General features: G+C 39.6%; 2 protein-coding genes across 2 annotated transcripts; both read left to right on the top strand.

Annotated features, from left to right (window-relative positions):
• Positions 1 to 548: 548 nt before the first annotated feature.
• LOC101845158 (bis(5'-nucleosyl)-tetraphosphatase [asymmetrical]) lies at positions 549 to 17,909 on the top strand. The gene is made up of 2 exons (XM_005094700.3): positions 549 to 955; positions 13,391 to 17,909. Exons 1-2 carry the CDS (start codon positions 826 to 828, stop codon positions 13,708 to 13,710), a joined length of 450 nt encoding a protein of 149 aa, XP_005094757.1. The 5' UTR covers positions 549 to 825; the 3' UTR covers positions 13,711 to 17,909.
• LOC106011312 lies at positions 3,057 to 4,786 on the top strand. Its single transcript, XM_013080482.2, has 2 exons — positions 3,057 to 3,756; positions 4,386 to 4,786. The coding sequence occupies exons 1-2, from the start codon at positions 3,580 to 3,582 to the stop codon at positions 4,530 to 4,532; spliced, it is 324 nt and encodes a 107-aa protein (XP_012935936.1). The 5' UTR covers positions 3,057 to 3,579; the 3' UTR covers positions 4,533 to 4,786.
• Positions 17,910 to 18,118: the final 209 nt, after the last annotated feature.

Genomic DNA, 18,118 nt, shown 5'->3' on the forward strand with positions numbered 1-18,118 from the left:
ACCAGCCAGCTTTCGCCCCTCTACGACATATACTATTATGTAGGCCTATAACACACACTCACACACATTTAAACACACACACACACATACACACACACACACACACACACACACACACACACACACACACATATATTATCAATGTAATACAGTGTATATATAATTTATTATAATCAATAGGCCTACAGTGAAATCAGGCACCCGTCAAAATAATGAAATCATGAAATCGACGAAATCAAAATTTCGGAGGTGCACCCATGGGTGGGAGGTGCGGGGGGGGGCAGAAATTTCGCGAAAGTTACCATTAATTGATGTAATCAGTAATTCCCATCAAGAATCAAGAAACAAAATTTCTCTTTAGTTTTGAAGCTACCAATAATTGCAGTTTTAGGGGGTTTGATAGTTCAAGGAGAACGTTTAAGGAATTCTTAGGATCGAAATTTTTTCAGTCCGAAGAAGTTTCCCCTTGAACTTGGCAGTGCAACTGCGTTGACTGGGCTGTAACTTTGAGGCTAAGAATTAAGGTATCGTACTTCTAACCCTTGGCTAAGATTTAGATCTATTCGTAACAAAGACAACATATTTAGGAAGAAAGTTTCAAATGATTGTCACCCTTCCTATGTCTAATTTCAATCTAGATCTAGTACCCGTAACGTGTATAATTTCAGAAACCACTATTGTCATCCATCTAGATCTAGATTCTAGTTATTCAATTAGAATATAAACGCGACAAATCGTTGTACCATACTCCGTCAGTTTTGGCAGCTGCTGAATGCAACACAGTCACAACACAGTCAACTTGAGTCAACACAGTGAATTGCAGAAATGGCTGCGTCGAACCAAACTAAACTAGTGGTCGCTGCTGGTTTTTTAATATTTAGAAGGCTTCAGAATCAAGTCCAATATCTTCTCCTTCAGACTTCATATGGAGGACATCACTGGACCCCTCCAAAAGGTAAGTGTATTCTCTGGGTTGAAATTTTATGACAACAATCAGATTTTTCCAGGTTGTTTGATACTGACCAAGCCACCTCATCCTGGACAACAGAACATAGATATCTAGATCTAGATCTAGATTCTAGGTCATTTGGTATGTCAAAGATACAGACAGGAAAAAACAGCAGAACAGGAAACAGGGCAATCTTCCTGGAGTAAATATATCTTAGACTTATATGTGAGGCATCGTGGTTGAATCAGGCGCTCATCAAAATAATGATTCAAGAAATCGGCATTTATGATAATTTATCCGCCAGTTTGGACAATTTTTGTTTCTTGGCTCAACACCTTGTATCATGTCCATTCAAAAACACTTTTTGATGTGTGGTTATGAAATTCAGTCTAGAAAGCAAGCAACATCTCACTGTGCACCAAGATTCGACTCTTTAACCCTTCTACATCATGTTTTGCGATCGTATCCATACGACGTGTGGAACTCTGAGCCACCACTTTCCCAAGAGGAAATTTTACTCGTCTATCCGATCCTAACCATTGCAATCTGTCAGAATAATTTTTGGAGAACAAATACTGAAAGTTTCGAAGGAATCTTAGTACTAGAAGTATTCTAAAATGTGAAGAATACAACCTCGGGGGTGCAAAATTACCCCAGGGTGTATGGATAGGGTTAATTCCAACGAAGTGGCTAGCCGTACTTAAGTACCGCTAGACTGCCAGTCTAGCCGTACTTAGATCTAGGTTTGGCCCAATCGACTCAAGCCTGTTAAGTACACAGGTCTCATTAGATCTAGATCTACAGTACTCTCTGGGCATCTCGGCCGTGTGGACAAGTCGGCCACCAGAAATAAACAGTGTTGTTCCATCTCGTTTAAAAGCCAATCTTGATTGGATATCTAATCAATTTATTGACCAATGTAATCTTTGTTTAATCAATGCTAGCACTTCCGGCCGTCTGTCTTCCCTTTCAACCGTTTTCACTGAATTTTTGCGAATTTTTAGCGACGAATCCAGTTGAGTTGAAGGTAAGTCCACCATTTTTCATTGTCTCCATAACATGAACTATGCATAATTATAAGGTCATGGACATGCGCAGATGCAATATTAGTACGGCACATGACCTGGGACGGGAGGGGGAGGTTTTTTTGCATATTCCTGTGAACGAGGGGAAGCCCCTCTTGCATTAGCGGTGAGGTGGTGGGGGGGCCGAGTCAATCGGGCTAACAAAATCAAGAGTCCGGGTTGTTCGACCGGGGCTGGCCGAGTTTTGTGGACTCAGTTTGTGCATATCGGCTTAGTGCACAATATGTTTTTAAAATATATTTTCACGCTTATGGAGTTGTTTGAAGTTTCTTTTTATTTGACAGAATAGGGTGTATCATGGATTTCGTAATTTTAATGAGTGGTTTTGGGGGTGTTTGGGGTGAGACTGAGATGAGTGAATCAGGGCTGGAATTTTTTTAAGAATTAGATCTAATTTTTAGATGTAGGTGGATCTATAAATGCCATTTTCTTTTTCTGTCCCTGGGGTTTTAGTTTTATGTACCCTACATAATTTAGCAAAATTGTATCTTTTTTGTGCATAATTTCTGATTCGGAGTGGCTATTCGCCCGATCTCGATCAAGTAGCCTGACGCTACTGGCCCGTGGGGATTTCTCTGTTTCTGTCTCTCTATCTCTGTCTCTCCCTCTCTCTCTGTCTCTGTCTGTCTGTCTGTCTCTCTCTCTCTCTCTCTCTCTCTCTCTCTCTCTCTCTCTCTCTCTCTCTCTCTCTCTCTCTCTGTCTCTCTCTCTCTCTCTCTCTGTCACTATCTTTCTTTCTGTCTCTCTGTCTCTCTCTCGGCCTTCATCTCTCTTTCTGTCTGTCTGTCTGTCTGTCTCTCTCTCTCTCTTTCTCTCTCCCTTTCTCTCTTTCTGTCTCTCTCTCTATCACTCTCTTTCTGTCTGTCTGTCTGTCTGTCTGTCTGTCTCTCTCTCTCTCTCTCTCTCTCTCTCTCTCTCTCTCTCTCTCTCTCTCTCCCTCCCTTGCTATCTCTCCCTCTCTCTTTCTCGTTCTCACTCTCTCTCTTTCTCACCCCCCCCCTTTCTCGCTTTCAACTCAGCGCTGGAAGGTTTGTCAAGTTTACACTCGTATCACGGACCGTCACGCGCTAAGATGATGTAGTTTTGGGGACTCAGTTCTCGAGGCCGTGTTTACACCTAATACATGTAGATCTACATGAACGGGGTGCCCACAACGGATGGGATCGGCCTATCGCCCGACTCGGTCGCCTCAAAAGTTTGTTTGTTTTCATTATCAGGCAATCGAGCCAGGCCGATCCAGCCGTAGGGGGCGGGCACCCCGTGTAAGACAGACTAGATCTTCGTGACCGGTTCCGGGTGGCCAAAAAATTGCTAGCCACCCGAGGTCGCAGATATCCCCACTGGCCATTAGCGTCAGGCTACTCGACCCCTGATGCTAGCCACTCAAGATCGGGCGAGCAGTATAATTTCACATTTTTGGGCTCAGTTTGCATAATTTCAGAATTACTTTTTTTAACAAAAAACTGCGGGGACAACTTTTTCTTCTTAACAATCTTCCACAACAGCTGCCTTATTATTCATTTTTAATTTTTATTTCATCATCAGATGGACAGACAATCAAAGATTAAAGCTGCATATGAAGCCGTCAAAGGCGGAATGCCAATTCGGGCTGCCAGCAGGCAATTTGCCGTCCCTAGGTCAACTCTGCAAGACAGACTTGCAAAACGCATTCCTCTGGAGCAAAGACCAAAAACGGCGCTGACACCAGAGGAAGAAACCCAGGTAATTGTAACATATTATCATACTATTGGTAAAAGGAGAGAGAGACAGAGACAGACAGACAGAGACAGAGAGAATACTCAGTGTATCTGATTTATGACTAAACTTCCAGATAAGAATGTTCAAATGTTGTCAATATAATGTCCATATTGTCACAGAGCGATCCGACCAAACGAAAAATTGTCTTTATTGTCCGTAATGATCTATTATTATATTTGGTGATCTTTTAAGCAAATTAATGGCATTGTTTACTTGAACGCCAGATGGCTAGGTCGTTGGCATATATAGGGCCTTCTCCGATATATCTCAGGCAGGTCGTTAATGAAAACAAGGAAAAGTGTGCAGCTCAGAGAGGAACCCTTGGGTAGGCCCTCCTCCAGTACAGCTTTGGGTGATACACCATTGTTAATCCTGGTCAGGACTGTCCAGTCTGAGTCTTGTGTAAGGAAGGTCTTCACCCATCTGTAAAGTTTCCCGTGGATTCCTGTCATACCATTTTAGGCTACCTGTTGTGTGGTAATCATAATCAATGGTGTGACTGTTGTGTGGTTAACCTCCAATAGGCCAAACCAAAACAATTCTGAGTCAGCAGTCTTAAAGTTGTTCTTTTCTTTCTCTCTTTTGTAATCTAGTTCTCCCAGTGGGCCATCAATATGGCGAGGGCTGGCTTTGGCCGAACAAGGAAGGACTTCCTCACCAACATCCAGGGCTACCTGAACCAGCTCCATGAACCGCAGCTGCGCTTCAAAAACAGCAACAAGCCAGGGAAGAGTTGGTAAGACAATTATTCTGTGACATTATCATATATAATGAATGTGATGGTGGACTTGACCCCAAGGGTTTTAAAAATATTATTCCCCAGATCTACAGTATCTTGCTACTTTGCAACTTCATTGGTGCAAGTTAATACTCTCCTCCAAAATTAAGGATCGATGTTGGTTGAATCCTCCTTCCATTTGTGAAGATTAAAACTTAGCATTTTGGTCACATCTTCAAAAATGTTTTAAAATTGTCAGTTAGTTTTTGTTAGGTTTTACGGCAATCGCAACTGCATAACGTCATATTGAACGCCAAGGGGAGGATGTCAACAGAGAACTTGTCCAAACGGGGAATCAGGCTTACTCTGCTCACCTCTCTAGCCTTTAACAACACAAAGTCTGCTTCAACTATCAAAACACCCTGGAAATGACAGTTCTCAAGAGAGTGATAAAAACACAAAAGAAGTACAGGGATGCCAAATAAATCTCAGGTTTTTCAGGCTTTAAAAAAAAATAAAAAAATCTTCTCAAGACAGATATAATATTACTGGAATTGATTAAACAAAGTCCCCATACCCTTGCAAAGGAAAGGGGAGAGGTAAGAGAGAGGTTTTTGTGTACTCATTTAAAAGCATTACAAGGTTTGTTTTAGGTGAAATGTGAAGCTCCACTCATTTTCATTGTTTTTTTCAAAAATCATTTGGCATCCCTGGAAGTAGATCTAGAGAAAAATGATGATAGTAAGGATGAGATGGGGAAAGAAAAAGCAGTAGTTCCCTCTATGTTATTCCAGCACAGTATGAGCATGATATTGATAAATCAGCCCATTTACAATTTTACTGTGCATAAGAACATGTTAATATCCCCCCCCCCCCTTTTTTAAATTGTTAAATTGTCTATAACATCACTGTTTTTTCACAGGTACTATGACTACCTCAAACGCCACCCAGAGCTCACAGAGAGGTGTGCGAGTGCCCTGGGGTTTGAGCGGGCTGTTGTGACCCCGACAAAAGTGGAGGACTGGTTTCAGGCCCTGGAGAACTTCATCCAGGAGGAGGATCCTTCTTTGTTGGACGAGCCTGCCCGCTGGTACAACGCTGACGAGTCTGGCTTCGCATTGTGCCTGAAGTCCAGGAGGGTGCTGGCGCCCAAATCTTGTAAAACAGACAGACATCTATATCTCAACACCTCATCAACAAAACATCAGATCACATCATTATGTTGTATGTCAGCCACTGGTCATTTTGTTTCTCCATTTGTAGTGTTTCCAGGGAAGCGTTTGACTGTGAACCCAACAGAACATTTCCGGGACTGCTCTGTTGGGTTGAGTGAAAGAGGATGGATGACTGGTGAGTTGTTTGCGGATTGGTTGGAGCGTGTGTTTGTGAAAAAGTTGGATGAATGTAAAGTAAAACGGCCTGTGATTCTTTTCGTTGATAGGTCAAGTACCCACAAAAGCAAACAGGCGAGTGACATTTGCTTGAGGAACAGAATAATTTTGTACTGTCTTCAACCAAATGCCACTCATCTGCTCCAACCTCTCGATTTATCCTTCTTTGGCAGCATAAAGCACCACTGGGGAGAAGCTGTCATGGACTTCCAGACAAAAAATCCCGGGACATCAGTGACAAAGTCATCATTTGCCTTGGTATTTAAGGAAGCTTACACAAAATCGTGTACCGCAGAGGTGGCAAGGGCCGGCTTTAGAAAGGCTGGCCTCTTTCCCCTCTGCAAAGAAGTTGTCTTAAGTACCAAGAAAATGATGGCTTCCAGCTTTCTTGTTGGCTCCCCAACATCATCTTCTAATACAGGTACTTCTATGCCACCATTTTCATCTCCTTCTCTATCATCAGCACCATCTTCGTCATCATCATCCTCTTCAGCTGCCCCTATGGGGACTCTTTCCTCGCCTTCTCCGGCTACAAAGTTGAGGGTCTTGGAGTCAGTCATGACAGACGAAATAAAGGTGAAGTATGCCACCCGTCTTGCGGAAGGATATGACCTCCTGGACGATCCTTTTTACACCGCTTGGAAGGAGAACAAACTTCTATCCTCCAGGCCATCTCCCTCTGCTTGTCCTTCGGGATCTAGTGACTCTTTCACTGCAGAGGTATCCCTGTCCTGTCCTTTTCAGTGTCGGAGTTTTACCTCAGCTGAGTGTACTCCTTCCACATCTTTTTCTTCCCTTCATCAACCTTCCACCCTAGCTGAGTACTCTGCTTCCACATCTTTTCCTTCCCTTCATCAACCTTCCACCTCAGCTGAGTGTACTCCTTCCACATCTTTTTCTTCCCTTCATCAACCTTCAACCTCAGCAGCTGAGTACACTCCTTCCACATCTTTTTCTTCCCTTCATCAACCTTCCACCTCAGCTGAGTGTACTCCTTCCACATCTTTTTCTTCCCTTCATCAACCTTCAACCTCAGCAGCTGAGTACACTCCTTCCACATCTTTTTCTTCCCTTCATCAACCTTCCACCTCAGCTGAGTGTACTCCTTCCACATCTTTTTCTTCCCTTCATCAACCTTCCACCTCAGCAGCTGAGTACACTCCTTCCACATCCTTTGCTTCATCTCAACCTTCCCCAGTGTGTGCTGCCATTTCTGTCTCTCTTAACATAAACGATTTCCTGAATTCCCAAACCCCTCGTGTGCCTGTGAGGAAAGGAAGAGTGTTGCGAAAGGTAGTGCCAAATATGGCTTTAACGAGTGACGAAACCGTGCAATATTTTAAAAAATTGGAAGAAGCAAAACTGAGTGAGGAGAGGAGGAAGGAAGAAAAGAAAGTAGCCAACGAACAGAAGAAGAGACAGAGAGAAGAGAAGAAAAGAAAACATGTAGAAGAAAAGCAGAGGAAAACTGAAGAAAAGAAAAAGCGAGCTGAGGAGAGTATGAAAAAGAAGGAAATGAGGAAAAAGAGAGGTAAGGGAAAGGGGAAGGTTGCAAAACGTGTCAGGTTTGAGGTGGGCTGTAGTAGTTGTAGCAGTGAGAGTGAAGGAGAAGCTAGACCTATGCATAATTTGAATGATGATTCTGATGTGAATGTGAGTGTGAGTGATGTCTGTCCCGGACGTGTGGATGTGAATGAATGTTGTGAGTGTCATGGAAGGTATAAAAAAGTAGAAGCCACAACGTAGGTTGGATGTAATGCGTGTGAGAGGTGGTTCCACAAGAAATGTGTGAAGAGTATAGATGTGCTTGGGATGAGTGATGAGCAACTGGAGGAGCTTGATTTTGTGTGTGATGTCTGCCTCTCTGTTAGAATGTAATACCCTTTTCTGTGGCTTGAATAAAATTTACAAACTTTAATTGACTACTTAAAAAAGACATTGTGATAAGATAAGATACGTCTTTATAAATTATTGTCCAGATCCTGGCACATTGATTTGATGTTTCACCATGAAAGTCTTTATATATGTTATTGTCCAGATCCTGGCACATTGTCATTGATTTGATGTTTCACCATGAAAGTCTTTATATGTTATTGTCCAGATCCTGGCACATTGATTTGGTGTTTCACCATGAAAGTCTTTATATATGTTATTGTCCAGATCCTGGCACATTGATTTGGTGTTTCACCATGTACACCACACACACACACACATACGCAGGCTTACAGTCACATGCATAAAATATAAATGAACAGTAATATAAACAACAATAATAATCTTAAGCTAGATACATACTCAGTATTCTGGCTGTAACTCTATGAAATTCTCATGCACGTTCTAAGGTCATATGAGTACTTGTAACATGATGGTTAATAATTTTGATGGTTTATTGTTATTGTAAGAATTAACTTCTACATCTTTCTTTGTTACAGTTACAGGTCAGAGGCCTGGGTCTCTTACATCTGACTTATGTTTTTATTTGGGGGAACAAGGGATGTTTAATGTCCAAAAAGTTGGAATCAATTATTTTAGTCTAGTGCAAGCTGTATGTTGTACAGTTCATCCAAGTTGGGCAATGTTACTCAGTTACTGAATGTGATATGATGAAATGTTGCATACTTTCAGTATTAATCTACTCAATTTTTCTTTATCTTGTCTGGTGTTCCCGGCCCATGCCGTGTAATACAGAAGTTGATCATACTTATGGACATGATAGGCTACATCAATGTATTATCAACTTTAAAAATACATGAGCTTCCTTAGAAAAAATAGTCTTTTGTTCACTTTTTTATGCAAGAGAGAAGTGTGGACACACCAGCTGTTCCATTCATTGAAAGAGAGTTTCTATGTCAGTCACTCTGTTTGTTTGTCCACTTGTCTGTCTGTATGTCTAAGTGTCTGCTATCTGTCCATCTGTCTCTTCTCTCTCTGTCCCTCTTAGGTGAGGAGTCTTTTCATCTTTTTATTTTCCTCAAAATGTCTCTACTTCTTATTACAAAACTATGACTAAAACTATGATGAACAACAAAGATTTGAGCTTCCTAATTTACTCCCAAGTCAGAATATTTATCACTTTTTATGTAAAAGTAGTCTTAAAGGTTTTAATTCACACTAGAGAGATAAACATGGGTGTTATAGGGCATAATTGTAGGTGGCCGACATTCCCGGACCATTTCCAAATGGGTGGCCGACCTTCCCAGACCCCTCCGGCCGACTCGTCCAGACCCGGCCGAAATTGAGCCAAAAATGCGATATGAAATTTTGCCGAGTGACTTACAAAAAAAATAACTGATAGTTCATTCACTGCCACCAACGTGTAGAGGATACTTTTCGGCTTCTTTTAAGTGGTTTTCCGTGTGTCAACAACGATTGAGGCTCTCACAGTGTTGAAATAAAAACAGTATTTCTTAGGGGGCCGAGATGGCCAGACAGTACTCTAGATCTAGTAATTATTCAGGTTCAAATACATGCAAGTCAGTAAGGCACCTTTTGGTTTTGTCTGAAATACAAATACTTTTGGCATTGCACACTAAAAATTTCATTTACAATTCAGCCATCAATATTAAGTACGGCTAGCCTGACAGTCTAGCCGTCCTTAAGTACGGCTAGCCTGGCTGTCTACCCGTACTTAAGTACGGCTAGACTGCCAGTCTAGCCGTACTTATCTTAGGCCTTATTAACGTTAGAAAACAGGAGGTTTAAAATACATACACTGTCATTAAGGCACCTGGTTTCGTCTCAAATACAAATGCTTTAGGTACTGCACACTAAAAATGTATATTTACAATTCAGTAGACCTATTTTTTGTAAATGGTCAGTCTAGCCATCATATTAAGAATAAGTACGGCTAGACTGCGAGACAGTCTATGCTCCTCGTACGGTTGCGAAACTTGGAAGACAACAAAGACATCAGATGTATGAGCCTGAGTATCCTAAGAATTAAGTAGCAGGTTAGAAAAAAAGAAATGAAGAGCTGTGGGAAAAGACAGGACAAAAGGATTTGATAGAGAAGTGGAAATAGGAGACTAAGTGGCAATAGATGGGACACACCCTCAGAAAGCCCCACGGAAACATCACAAGACAGTCGCTGCAGTGGGACCCACAGGGAGCACGAGGCAGGGGTAGACCACGGGAACATGGAGGAGATCATGTCTGCCGTCGTAAGGGAAAACGACGAATGGTCTTGCGCAGGTAGCGACGCAAATTTTTCAGGAGAAGCAAAAACTTTTCAATTTATAACTATTCTATTTTTTCACTCTTTTAAGCTGTAATTCACCAGAGATTGAGGTGTTCATAAAGCAGTTTCTAAAGTTTGAATGGTTTAGGTTGAAAAGTAACAAAGTTATTCGACATTCGTCGTTCTCCCTTACATTTGTGCACCCGCAGGTGAGCCTTGCGATGTACGCGAAAACGACGAATGGTACGGTTCGTCGTTCTCCTTTACACTCGGGAACGTTTATGGACGTAGGCGATTGTCAGTCGTGACGGCATTATTGACAGCAATGACTGTGATATGGTTACTACAAATAAAAATAAGACGTGTATACAAACTAGCTATTATACGTATAAAGTTAGGTGTTTGCTGCACTATATTCCAATTGTAACTCGGTAAACGTCCTTCTTTTCCCTTCCTAGCTTGGTTGCATACTACACAGTCAGTGTACAAATCAGATGTGCACACATTTTCAACAGCTTGATTTAAAACTGTCTCATTCGGAACCTAAGTTTGGTCTCCATGATATCTCTCTATTGTATTCTCTTCAGAAGCGAGTTTTACTTTTATTTTTGCTAATTGCAAAATTTTCCCTGCACGACCAAAGGGATCATCAATGTTACAATGTCAATAATGCGATCAGATCATTGCGAAGTCAAACTTTCATGTAAGAAATGTTACAATCTGACAAGACTGTTTCACATACGCTTTTGGGAGAGGTAATTCGACGCTTTGTAGGATTCAGTTGATTGGATCGGAAAACATACCACAAAGTAGAGATCAACAAGGACAGTTTGAATCCTCAAGACATTATTTTACTCGATCATAACGTCCATCAAGTCATAAAAAATCATAAAGCAAGACTAAGTGGCGCCACAATACGTCCACTTTTTAAGTTGGACAAAGAAATTTACTCTCATAACGCAGTGTCATTAATTGCTTGGTAATTCTATAATGATGTCAAACAGTGACATGTGCTATACAAGTTGCGGCACTATAACCACCGTTGGAATTTGGGATGTCAAACAGCAAATTAACATGACGTTAGTCTGTGAACATCTGACGGACACTAATATGCAGTGCTAATAAATTTCTCCTTAAATAATTTTTTTACCCTCCCCTTTCCCCCTATTCCCATCCGTTTTCCCCTCTCTCCCGCCTGCCCTTGTCAATTCACACCACCAGCATAGGCCTAAATTCATGAAGACAGACAGAAAGACACACTGAGTGATACGTTCTTATAAACCTGGTCGACAGTACTCCGGGGGAGGGTGTGGTGGTGTGTTTGTTTGCAAAAAACCTAGTATGTTTGTACTGACGCAACAGTGACCAATTGTCATTCGTCGCCCATGCTGAATTTGCCCAACGGTAGAGACCAGGGGCCAACGCCGAACGAGCAGTGATCCTTGACCGATCGACCATTCGTCGTTCTCCCTTACACTGAGCTCTGGCTCGGAGCTCGCCAGTGTACGGGAAAACGGCGAACTCTCAATTACACAAGAGTATTTAATTCTGCATCTGATGGAGTAAAAATTTTGTCATATCCTAATCTGTTGTTGTGTAATTGAGAGTTCGCCGTTTTCCCGTACACTGGCGAGCTCCGAGCCAGAGCTCAGTGTAAGGGAGAACGACGAATGGTCGATCGGTCAAGGATCACTGCTCGTTCGGCGTTGGCCCCTGGTCTCTACCGTTGGGCAAATAATATATAAAAACAACATAATCGAAAAATGTTGACCATTCGTCGGTTTTTTCCTTTACGACAGCAGATGTGTGGAAAGGGACATGAGAGAGAGGAAGCTCACTTGGAATGAGCTAGGAAGGATAGCCCAGGACAGAGATAAATGGAAGGAGCTTGTATGTGGACTATACCTGGTCAGGGGTGAAAGGCATTGATGATATTTGAAATTCATTATAATTAATGCGAAACACTTGTCCACGTACAGTAACTGTTTGTTGTTCAAGTCAAAGTTGTTGCAAATTCACCCCAATTTTTGTTTGGAGAAAATTTAGCGAAAAATTGGCCTCATTTCAATTTTGGTGGATCCAGTGATTTTTCTTTTATTTCAACCTGCGGTCTGGAAAGAAACATGTAAAAAGAATAACAAACTTTCTATTGGTTCTTCAAGTGTCTCTCTGAGTTCAGCGCAAAGATCAGTTTTGTTGCAAAGTCACCCCAGTTTACGGTATATAAACTTATTTGCACCTTTACATTGCTATCTGCCTACTGTTTGAGTTGCTTGGTCTTAATTACAGTAGTCGCCGCCTAAGCGCACAGTTTACATGAACCTTTGCAAAGGGAGGAAGTGACGCAGTCATCTTATTGCCTTGATATTCTAGTCACCTCCCTTTAGGGTAGTGGTCACTTTAGGCAGATAATGTGACGACACGTGACTGTTTTGTGAAGAATTTCCCGACTGTGGTTAAGAATGTAATGCAGTTAAAAGGGGGATGGAGGAGGGGAGAAAAACAGACTCGATGTAATTATATGCACCATAAAATATCGGGAACAGATGACCGGAGGGGAAATTGTTTGTGATAGTCATAGAGATGACGGCCCAGCCACGTGGCTTTCCAAACAACCACCCCCAACCTAAAATTCATGAATATATCAGAATCATAGATCTCTACATTCAAAGAAACATTTCTCAAGTTGTGATTCAACTGCAATTTATGAAAAACTTCTCGAACTTGTTTGGCAAAATCCATCCTTGTATGACGCTGCCTTACCACAAAACAAGAACACCGCTGCTTTTTCTCTCACAAACACCGCTAAAGTATGTGCAATTTCCGCAAACCGCCACGCCACCATGCCGTCACCGCACACTTCTACATGTTAACCAGCCTTTATCTGTCAATTTTTGGGGTTGTTTATGTGCTGTTCTAATTTTGATTTCATTCTGTTTTGAAAACTTAATTTTTCACGTTTTTACACTCTGTGTATGATATTCTGCAGAGCACAAGAAATTCTGGTGCTGTAGATTAAGTTCTCTCTATCAACATTATTGCTATATAATAGGTCGTCACAGCAGAGTGTCGAAAGCTTGAAAATTAATGGCAACTTTTATGGCAACTTTGGCCATTTTTGTGGAAATTTTTAGACCAAGAAAATGGCAACAAACGCAGATGATACGACTATGGCACCTGTTATACTAGTAGTGCATTATTTAGCCATTATAAAAGTCATCTAGTGACCTATATTATATTATATGGTATACTAAAAAACCTCTTTTTATTTGCATTCATATTGTTTCTTCCTCCTTTTTTCTGTTTGTACAGGCCATGTCGATCCCGGAGAGTCTGAATTTGAGACTGCTGTGAGGGAAACTGAGGAAGAGGCAGGACTGAAAGCTGAGCAGATGAAAATAATCAAAGAGTTTGAAAAGTCCCTCCATTATGATGTGAAAGGAAAGCCCAAGAAAGTGGTGTACTGGTTGTCTGAGCTGTCCAATCCCAATGACCCCATCGTGCTGTCGCATGAACACAAAGATTTCAAGTGGCTTGAGCTTGAATCAGCATGCACCTATTCCGAGTTTCCAGACATGATTAGCTTGTTAAAAGAAGCTGATACTTTTATTACCAGTAAATATAGCTCATGATGAGGATTTGTTTTTAATTATTTTTATAAGACAATCTGTATTTTTCAAAGATTCCATTCTCAGATAAATATATATACTAAATGTATGATTGTTTCTAAGATTGAGCTTTCTTAGACTGCATGAAGCTTTTTAATTCAAGTATGATGATCATGTTAAGATAAGTGAAATAACACTGTTATAATGCATTCATTAAGTTTTATTATTAATCATGTGAGTGGTGTATATAATGGTGCTCATGGAAATAATTAATTTTGCCTTCATATATCTGTACTCTGTACATTGAGGACAAAATGCCTCTTGTAATACCAGAAAATATGCTGCAGCCATGTTTTCTGAAAACTCCCGAGGCTATGATACTGCATCCTTTCATTGACACAGTCAGATGTACTCAGTTTCCCCCTCTTTTGAAATGTGGTGTGAATATTGTAAGTGCCATTTCAAATGCCATTTGTCCCTTTGTCAAACGCTTGGAATAGTGTAAATAGTAAATAGTGCATAGAGCTCAGATTTTTGTTTTTGCTTTATGAAGGCATTGAACCCTGCATTTATTTTGTTTTCAACAACATGATGAAGTTTGACTTCTCAAGATAATAATTTTTCAAATGACAGGTCTCTGAAATTTGCCTTGTTTGGTGTAGCAAGAAATATTGTTCTCTGAAAAGCCAGTGTCTTACAATTTTATGGGTTTACAGATTTGGAATTATAAACCCGGGGGAAATTTTTAGTCTTTGTATGCCTCAATATTATCTTTGACTTCAAGAAAACATGAAAATTTAGTATGTGCATTGTCATTAGGCCTACATGATTGTGTGACTGTTCAATGTTGTGCTTTATGCTCGCTTTGCATGCTGCGTGAAGTTCTCTGTTTTGAATTAATTTGAACCTTGATAACTTGTTTTATCTATTATCCAATTTTAATTATTTAAACAGTGAATTTCATTGTTTTTACAGCTCTTTCTGATCCGATCAAGAAAATCTACTTTCAGACAATTTGAGTTTTTTCTTTGTGGTACCTAGATTATTGGTAGCTCATTATTGAATTGTAAAAATGATTACCTCTGCACTTGTTTGATTTGATTTATTGAATGTATATCTGATCTTCAGATGTTCTTGATCAGCACCTTCGAAAGAACTTTGAGCTGAAGGTTGATACCTTTTTCCTAGGCCTAGTTATAATACAGAAAATTTAAAGAGCAGTTATTGTAGCCTGTTCATTCAGACTTGGGGCTTTGATGTTAGTTATATACCTGGCCTAGAATATAGCCTACAGTGGCATCCAAAAGAAACTTGAAAATATATTCGTCATGTTTAAGCTTTGCCGCACTACCCACTAATACAGTATACCAATTTAAAGCTAAAGAAATTCTGCATCATCTGACACCTTAATTTTTCATCTACGATGAGAGTCGCCTGAGATATAGTCACTCAAAACTGACCTTAAAAAATTATGCTTGGCAAAATTATGTGAAATCAAATATTGGAATGTATTGATGTTGGTGGAGGAATGGGTATGTATTGATATCAAATGAATGGAGCATTTTTTTTTTGTCGGCAGTAAACAATATTTTATAATGATAGTTTGAAACAAATTGGAAAATAGAGCAGTCACAAATAGATCGGTTGAATATTATATCTTCAAGTTTCTTTTGGACGCCACTACGTACACTTCAAAGATTTTATTGTTACAGATTTATGACTTGAGGAAAGACATCGTTTAAATTAATAATTCTGTTAGAAAACGGTCGTGGCTAATGTAATCCTTCAAGAATATTCTATTTCTTGTATAAGTGTACGTCACTGGAAGGCTTTTCAATTTAGTAAAGTAACGTTGTGCAATTTACAGTACATGTACATGTATCTAATCAAGCAGCTGGGTAGTATGAAGAAAAAAACAAAAGAGAGATTGAAATCTATTAAAAATGGTGTCTTATCTTTCATTAATTTAAAGCAGTTCATTCCTCTTTAATTACTTTTGTGCAGTTTTACGTTACCTACTTGTTTTCTGTCATTCATTTATACGATATTTCACTTGATAAGTATGTGAAGTGCTTTCTTTGAGGCTGTAGACGATGTGACTAAGTTGAATGACCAACTTATTGAATAGAATGTACAATTCCAGCACAAGGGCATGTACTTACTTTGAGTAATGACTTAAATAACTGGGTGTAGACTAGGTTATAGAATAGCTATAATAGTTGAGGAAAGACCTCCCCTTGTACTGTGCAGACTGTCTTATATATTTGTATAGTAAGTTCACCCTTGTCACGAGCCCACCCGTGCTCTTGCTCATGAGGCGTCAGTCATTTGACGTTCATCTAAGTAAACGATCATAACATTACACTTTATTTTCATCCTTTTCAGCTTTAAATTCACTATCTGGCATAGATCTATATCCCGGTTTCTTCGTTTTTTGTGTAAGTAGTTTAGGGTCTCATTTACTGATTCATGTTGAAAGTCTTAATTCATTTCTCTCTAAGTAAAGATTATACTTTTGTGCTGTCCATATAGTTGAATACAGTAGAACCCTTGTTACCTGTACTTTGCAGAACCCATGTATATCCGATTTCATGTTAAAAGAAGTTACAATACGTAGAACTAAAAGCGGGGAAAAAAATAGGATTCGAAATCCTTTCACTTTCTTGGTAGCAGGAATGTCTTGTTAAATGGCTTCGTGTTAAACAAAGTTTACTGCATATAAAATATTATGCGGGCCTACTTCCTGAGTGTTCATTTAACATCTTTTTGTGTTTTGTTGATGGCTTTTTTTATATATTGAAAGTTGTGAGTTCACTGCTAGAGATAAATAGACTAGACTACGACTAGATTTTGAGTTTAAGTAGGTTGTTTGTTTGGGTTTTTTGTTGTTTTTTGTTTTTGTTTTTATTTGGGGGGGGTTCAAGTTTCTCTAATAGTTGACAGTGATATATATCTAAAAATTTGAATGCAGTACAGATTTAAGTTTATCCCAGTTTTGGGGGTTTTAAAGAAATATACTTATTTTCACATATGTGGAAGTTGTGTATTGAGCACATGATCATCTGAAAATTCCTTGATTCATTGTCAATAAATCACAAATTTATTTTCTTTGTATCTAAGCTTTTTAACATTTTTTTTCTGTTTCATGTTTTGACATCCTGATATTCCTAATGACTTTCCTTCTTGCTTTCTGTTATTGGTGTTGTTGTTTTGTTGCTTTTGACTAGAATCTATCTTAATCTAGCACAGAATTTAGAATATATGTGTGAGGCATCGTGGTAAAATCAGGCGCTCGCCAAAATAATTAAATCAAAGAAATCGGCCGTTTTTTGGTTGATTGGCCATTTTTTTCTTATTTTCTTATTTTGACTCAACACCTTTCATGTCCATAGATACATTTTTGCCTGGATTTTCCTGAAATACATTGATTAAAAGCACAAAAAAATGTAAATTTTCAGTTTCGAAGGACTCTCAGGCTGTGAAGTTATCATACTTTGGCGGCCATTTTTTTCACTAATTTTACCTCTGAAACCAGGCAATCCTGACCTCCTTCAATCACGAATAACTCAACTTCTATTCAACATAGATGGATATTTTTTTCACCAAACGGAAGGCAAAGGAACAGGCTTTAAGATGATACCAATTACCCCATATACCGAAAAATTGGCGAGCGCCTGATTCCACCTCGTCGTGTCACATATGGAGCGTATGGTCTTTTCACTTTTCTGAATTGAGAGGACATATTCTTCTAGGAAGAATGAGAATGTTGCATGCATACATAATATACCCTGCTCATATTACTCTTTACATTTTGATTTCATAGATGTAAATTTTATTATAAATGTTTTAGATGTCCAGCCAACTTTCTCGTCATTTGCTGCAGAAAGTTGATGTCTCTTTCTAATCCAATTTGAATTGATTTTTCTAAGGTTAGGTGTGTGGACAGGTTATCCATTCTGGCAAGCCCAATTCTAGATGATTTTTGCATAATTCCAAATAATGTCCCTGTCCAAGGTTTAGCTGTTTTTGTTCTTGTTAAAGGACGCCAATCAGTAATCAGTGCTGATTAGCTAAACTGCACTGATGTCAACGGTGCTCCGTTTTTATCAAATGGAGACCATTCATGTGGAAGCCTGTTTTATTTTCTACTACGGTATTCTTCAAGTTATTTCCCCTCCTTACATTTCCATAATAAAGGATCATGCTTACATAGACATTGGAAACACTAGATTTCTTTACTTTTATCGCCCTTTCTTAACCAGTAGAATCATCTCCAGAGTTTCAAAAATATAAAAAAAAATATGTAATTAATATATCGTCGGTGGCCTGGTAATTAGGCTCTGGACTCGTATCCATATAAGGTCATGGGATCGAATCCCGCAACAGGGACCTGAAGAGTGCGAATATAATACAATTATTATTATTTTATTAT

Source organism: Aplysia californica, unplaced genomic scaffold (assembly GCF_000002075.1).
Source record: "Aplysia californica isolate F4 #8 unplaced genomic scaffold, AplCal3.0 scaffold00088, whole genome shotgun sequence".
Lineage (NCBI taxonomy): Eukaryota > Metazoa > Mollusca > Gastropoda > Aplysiida > Aplysiidae > Aplysia > Aplysia californica.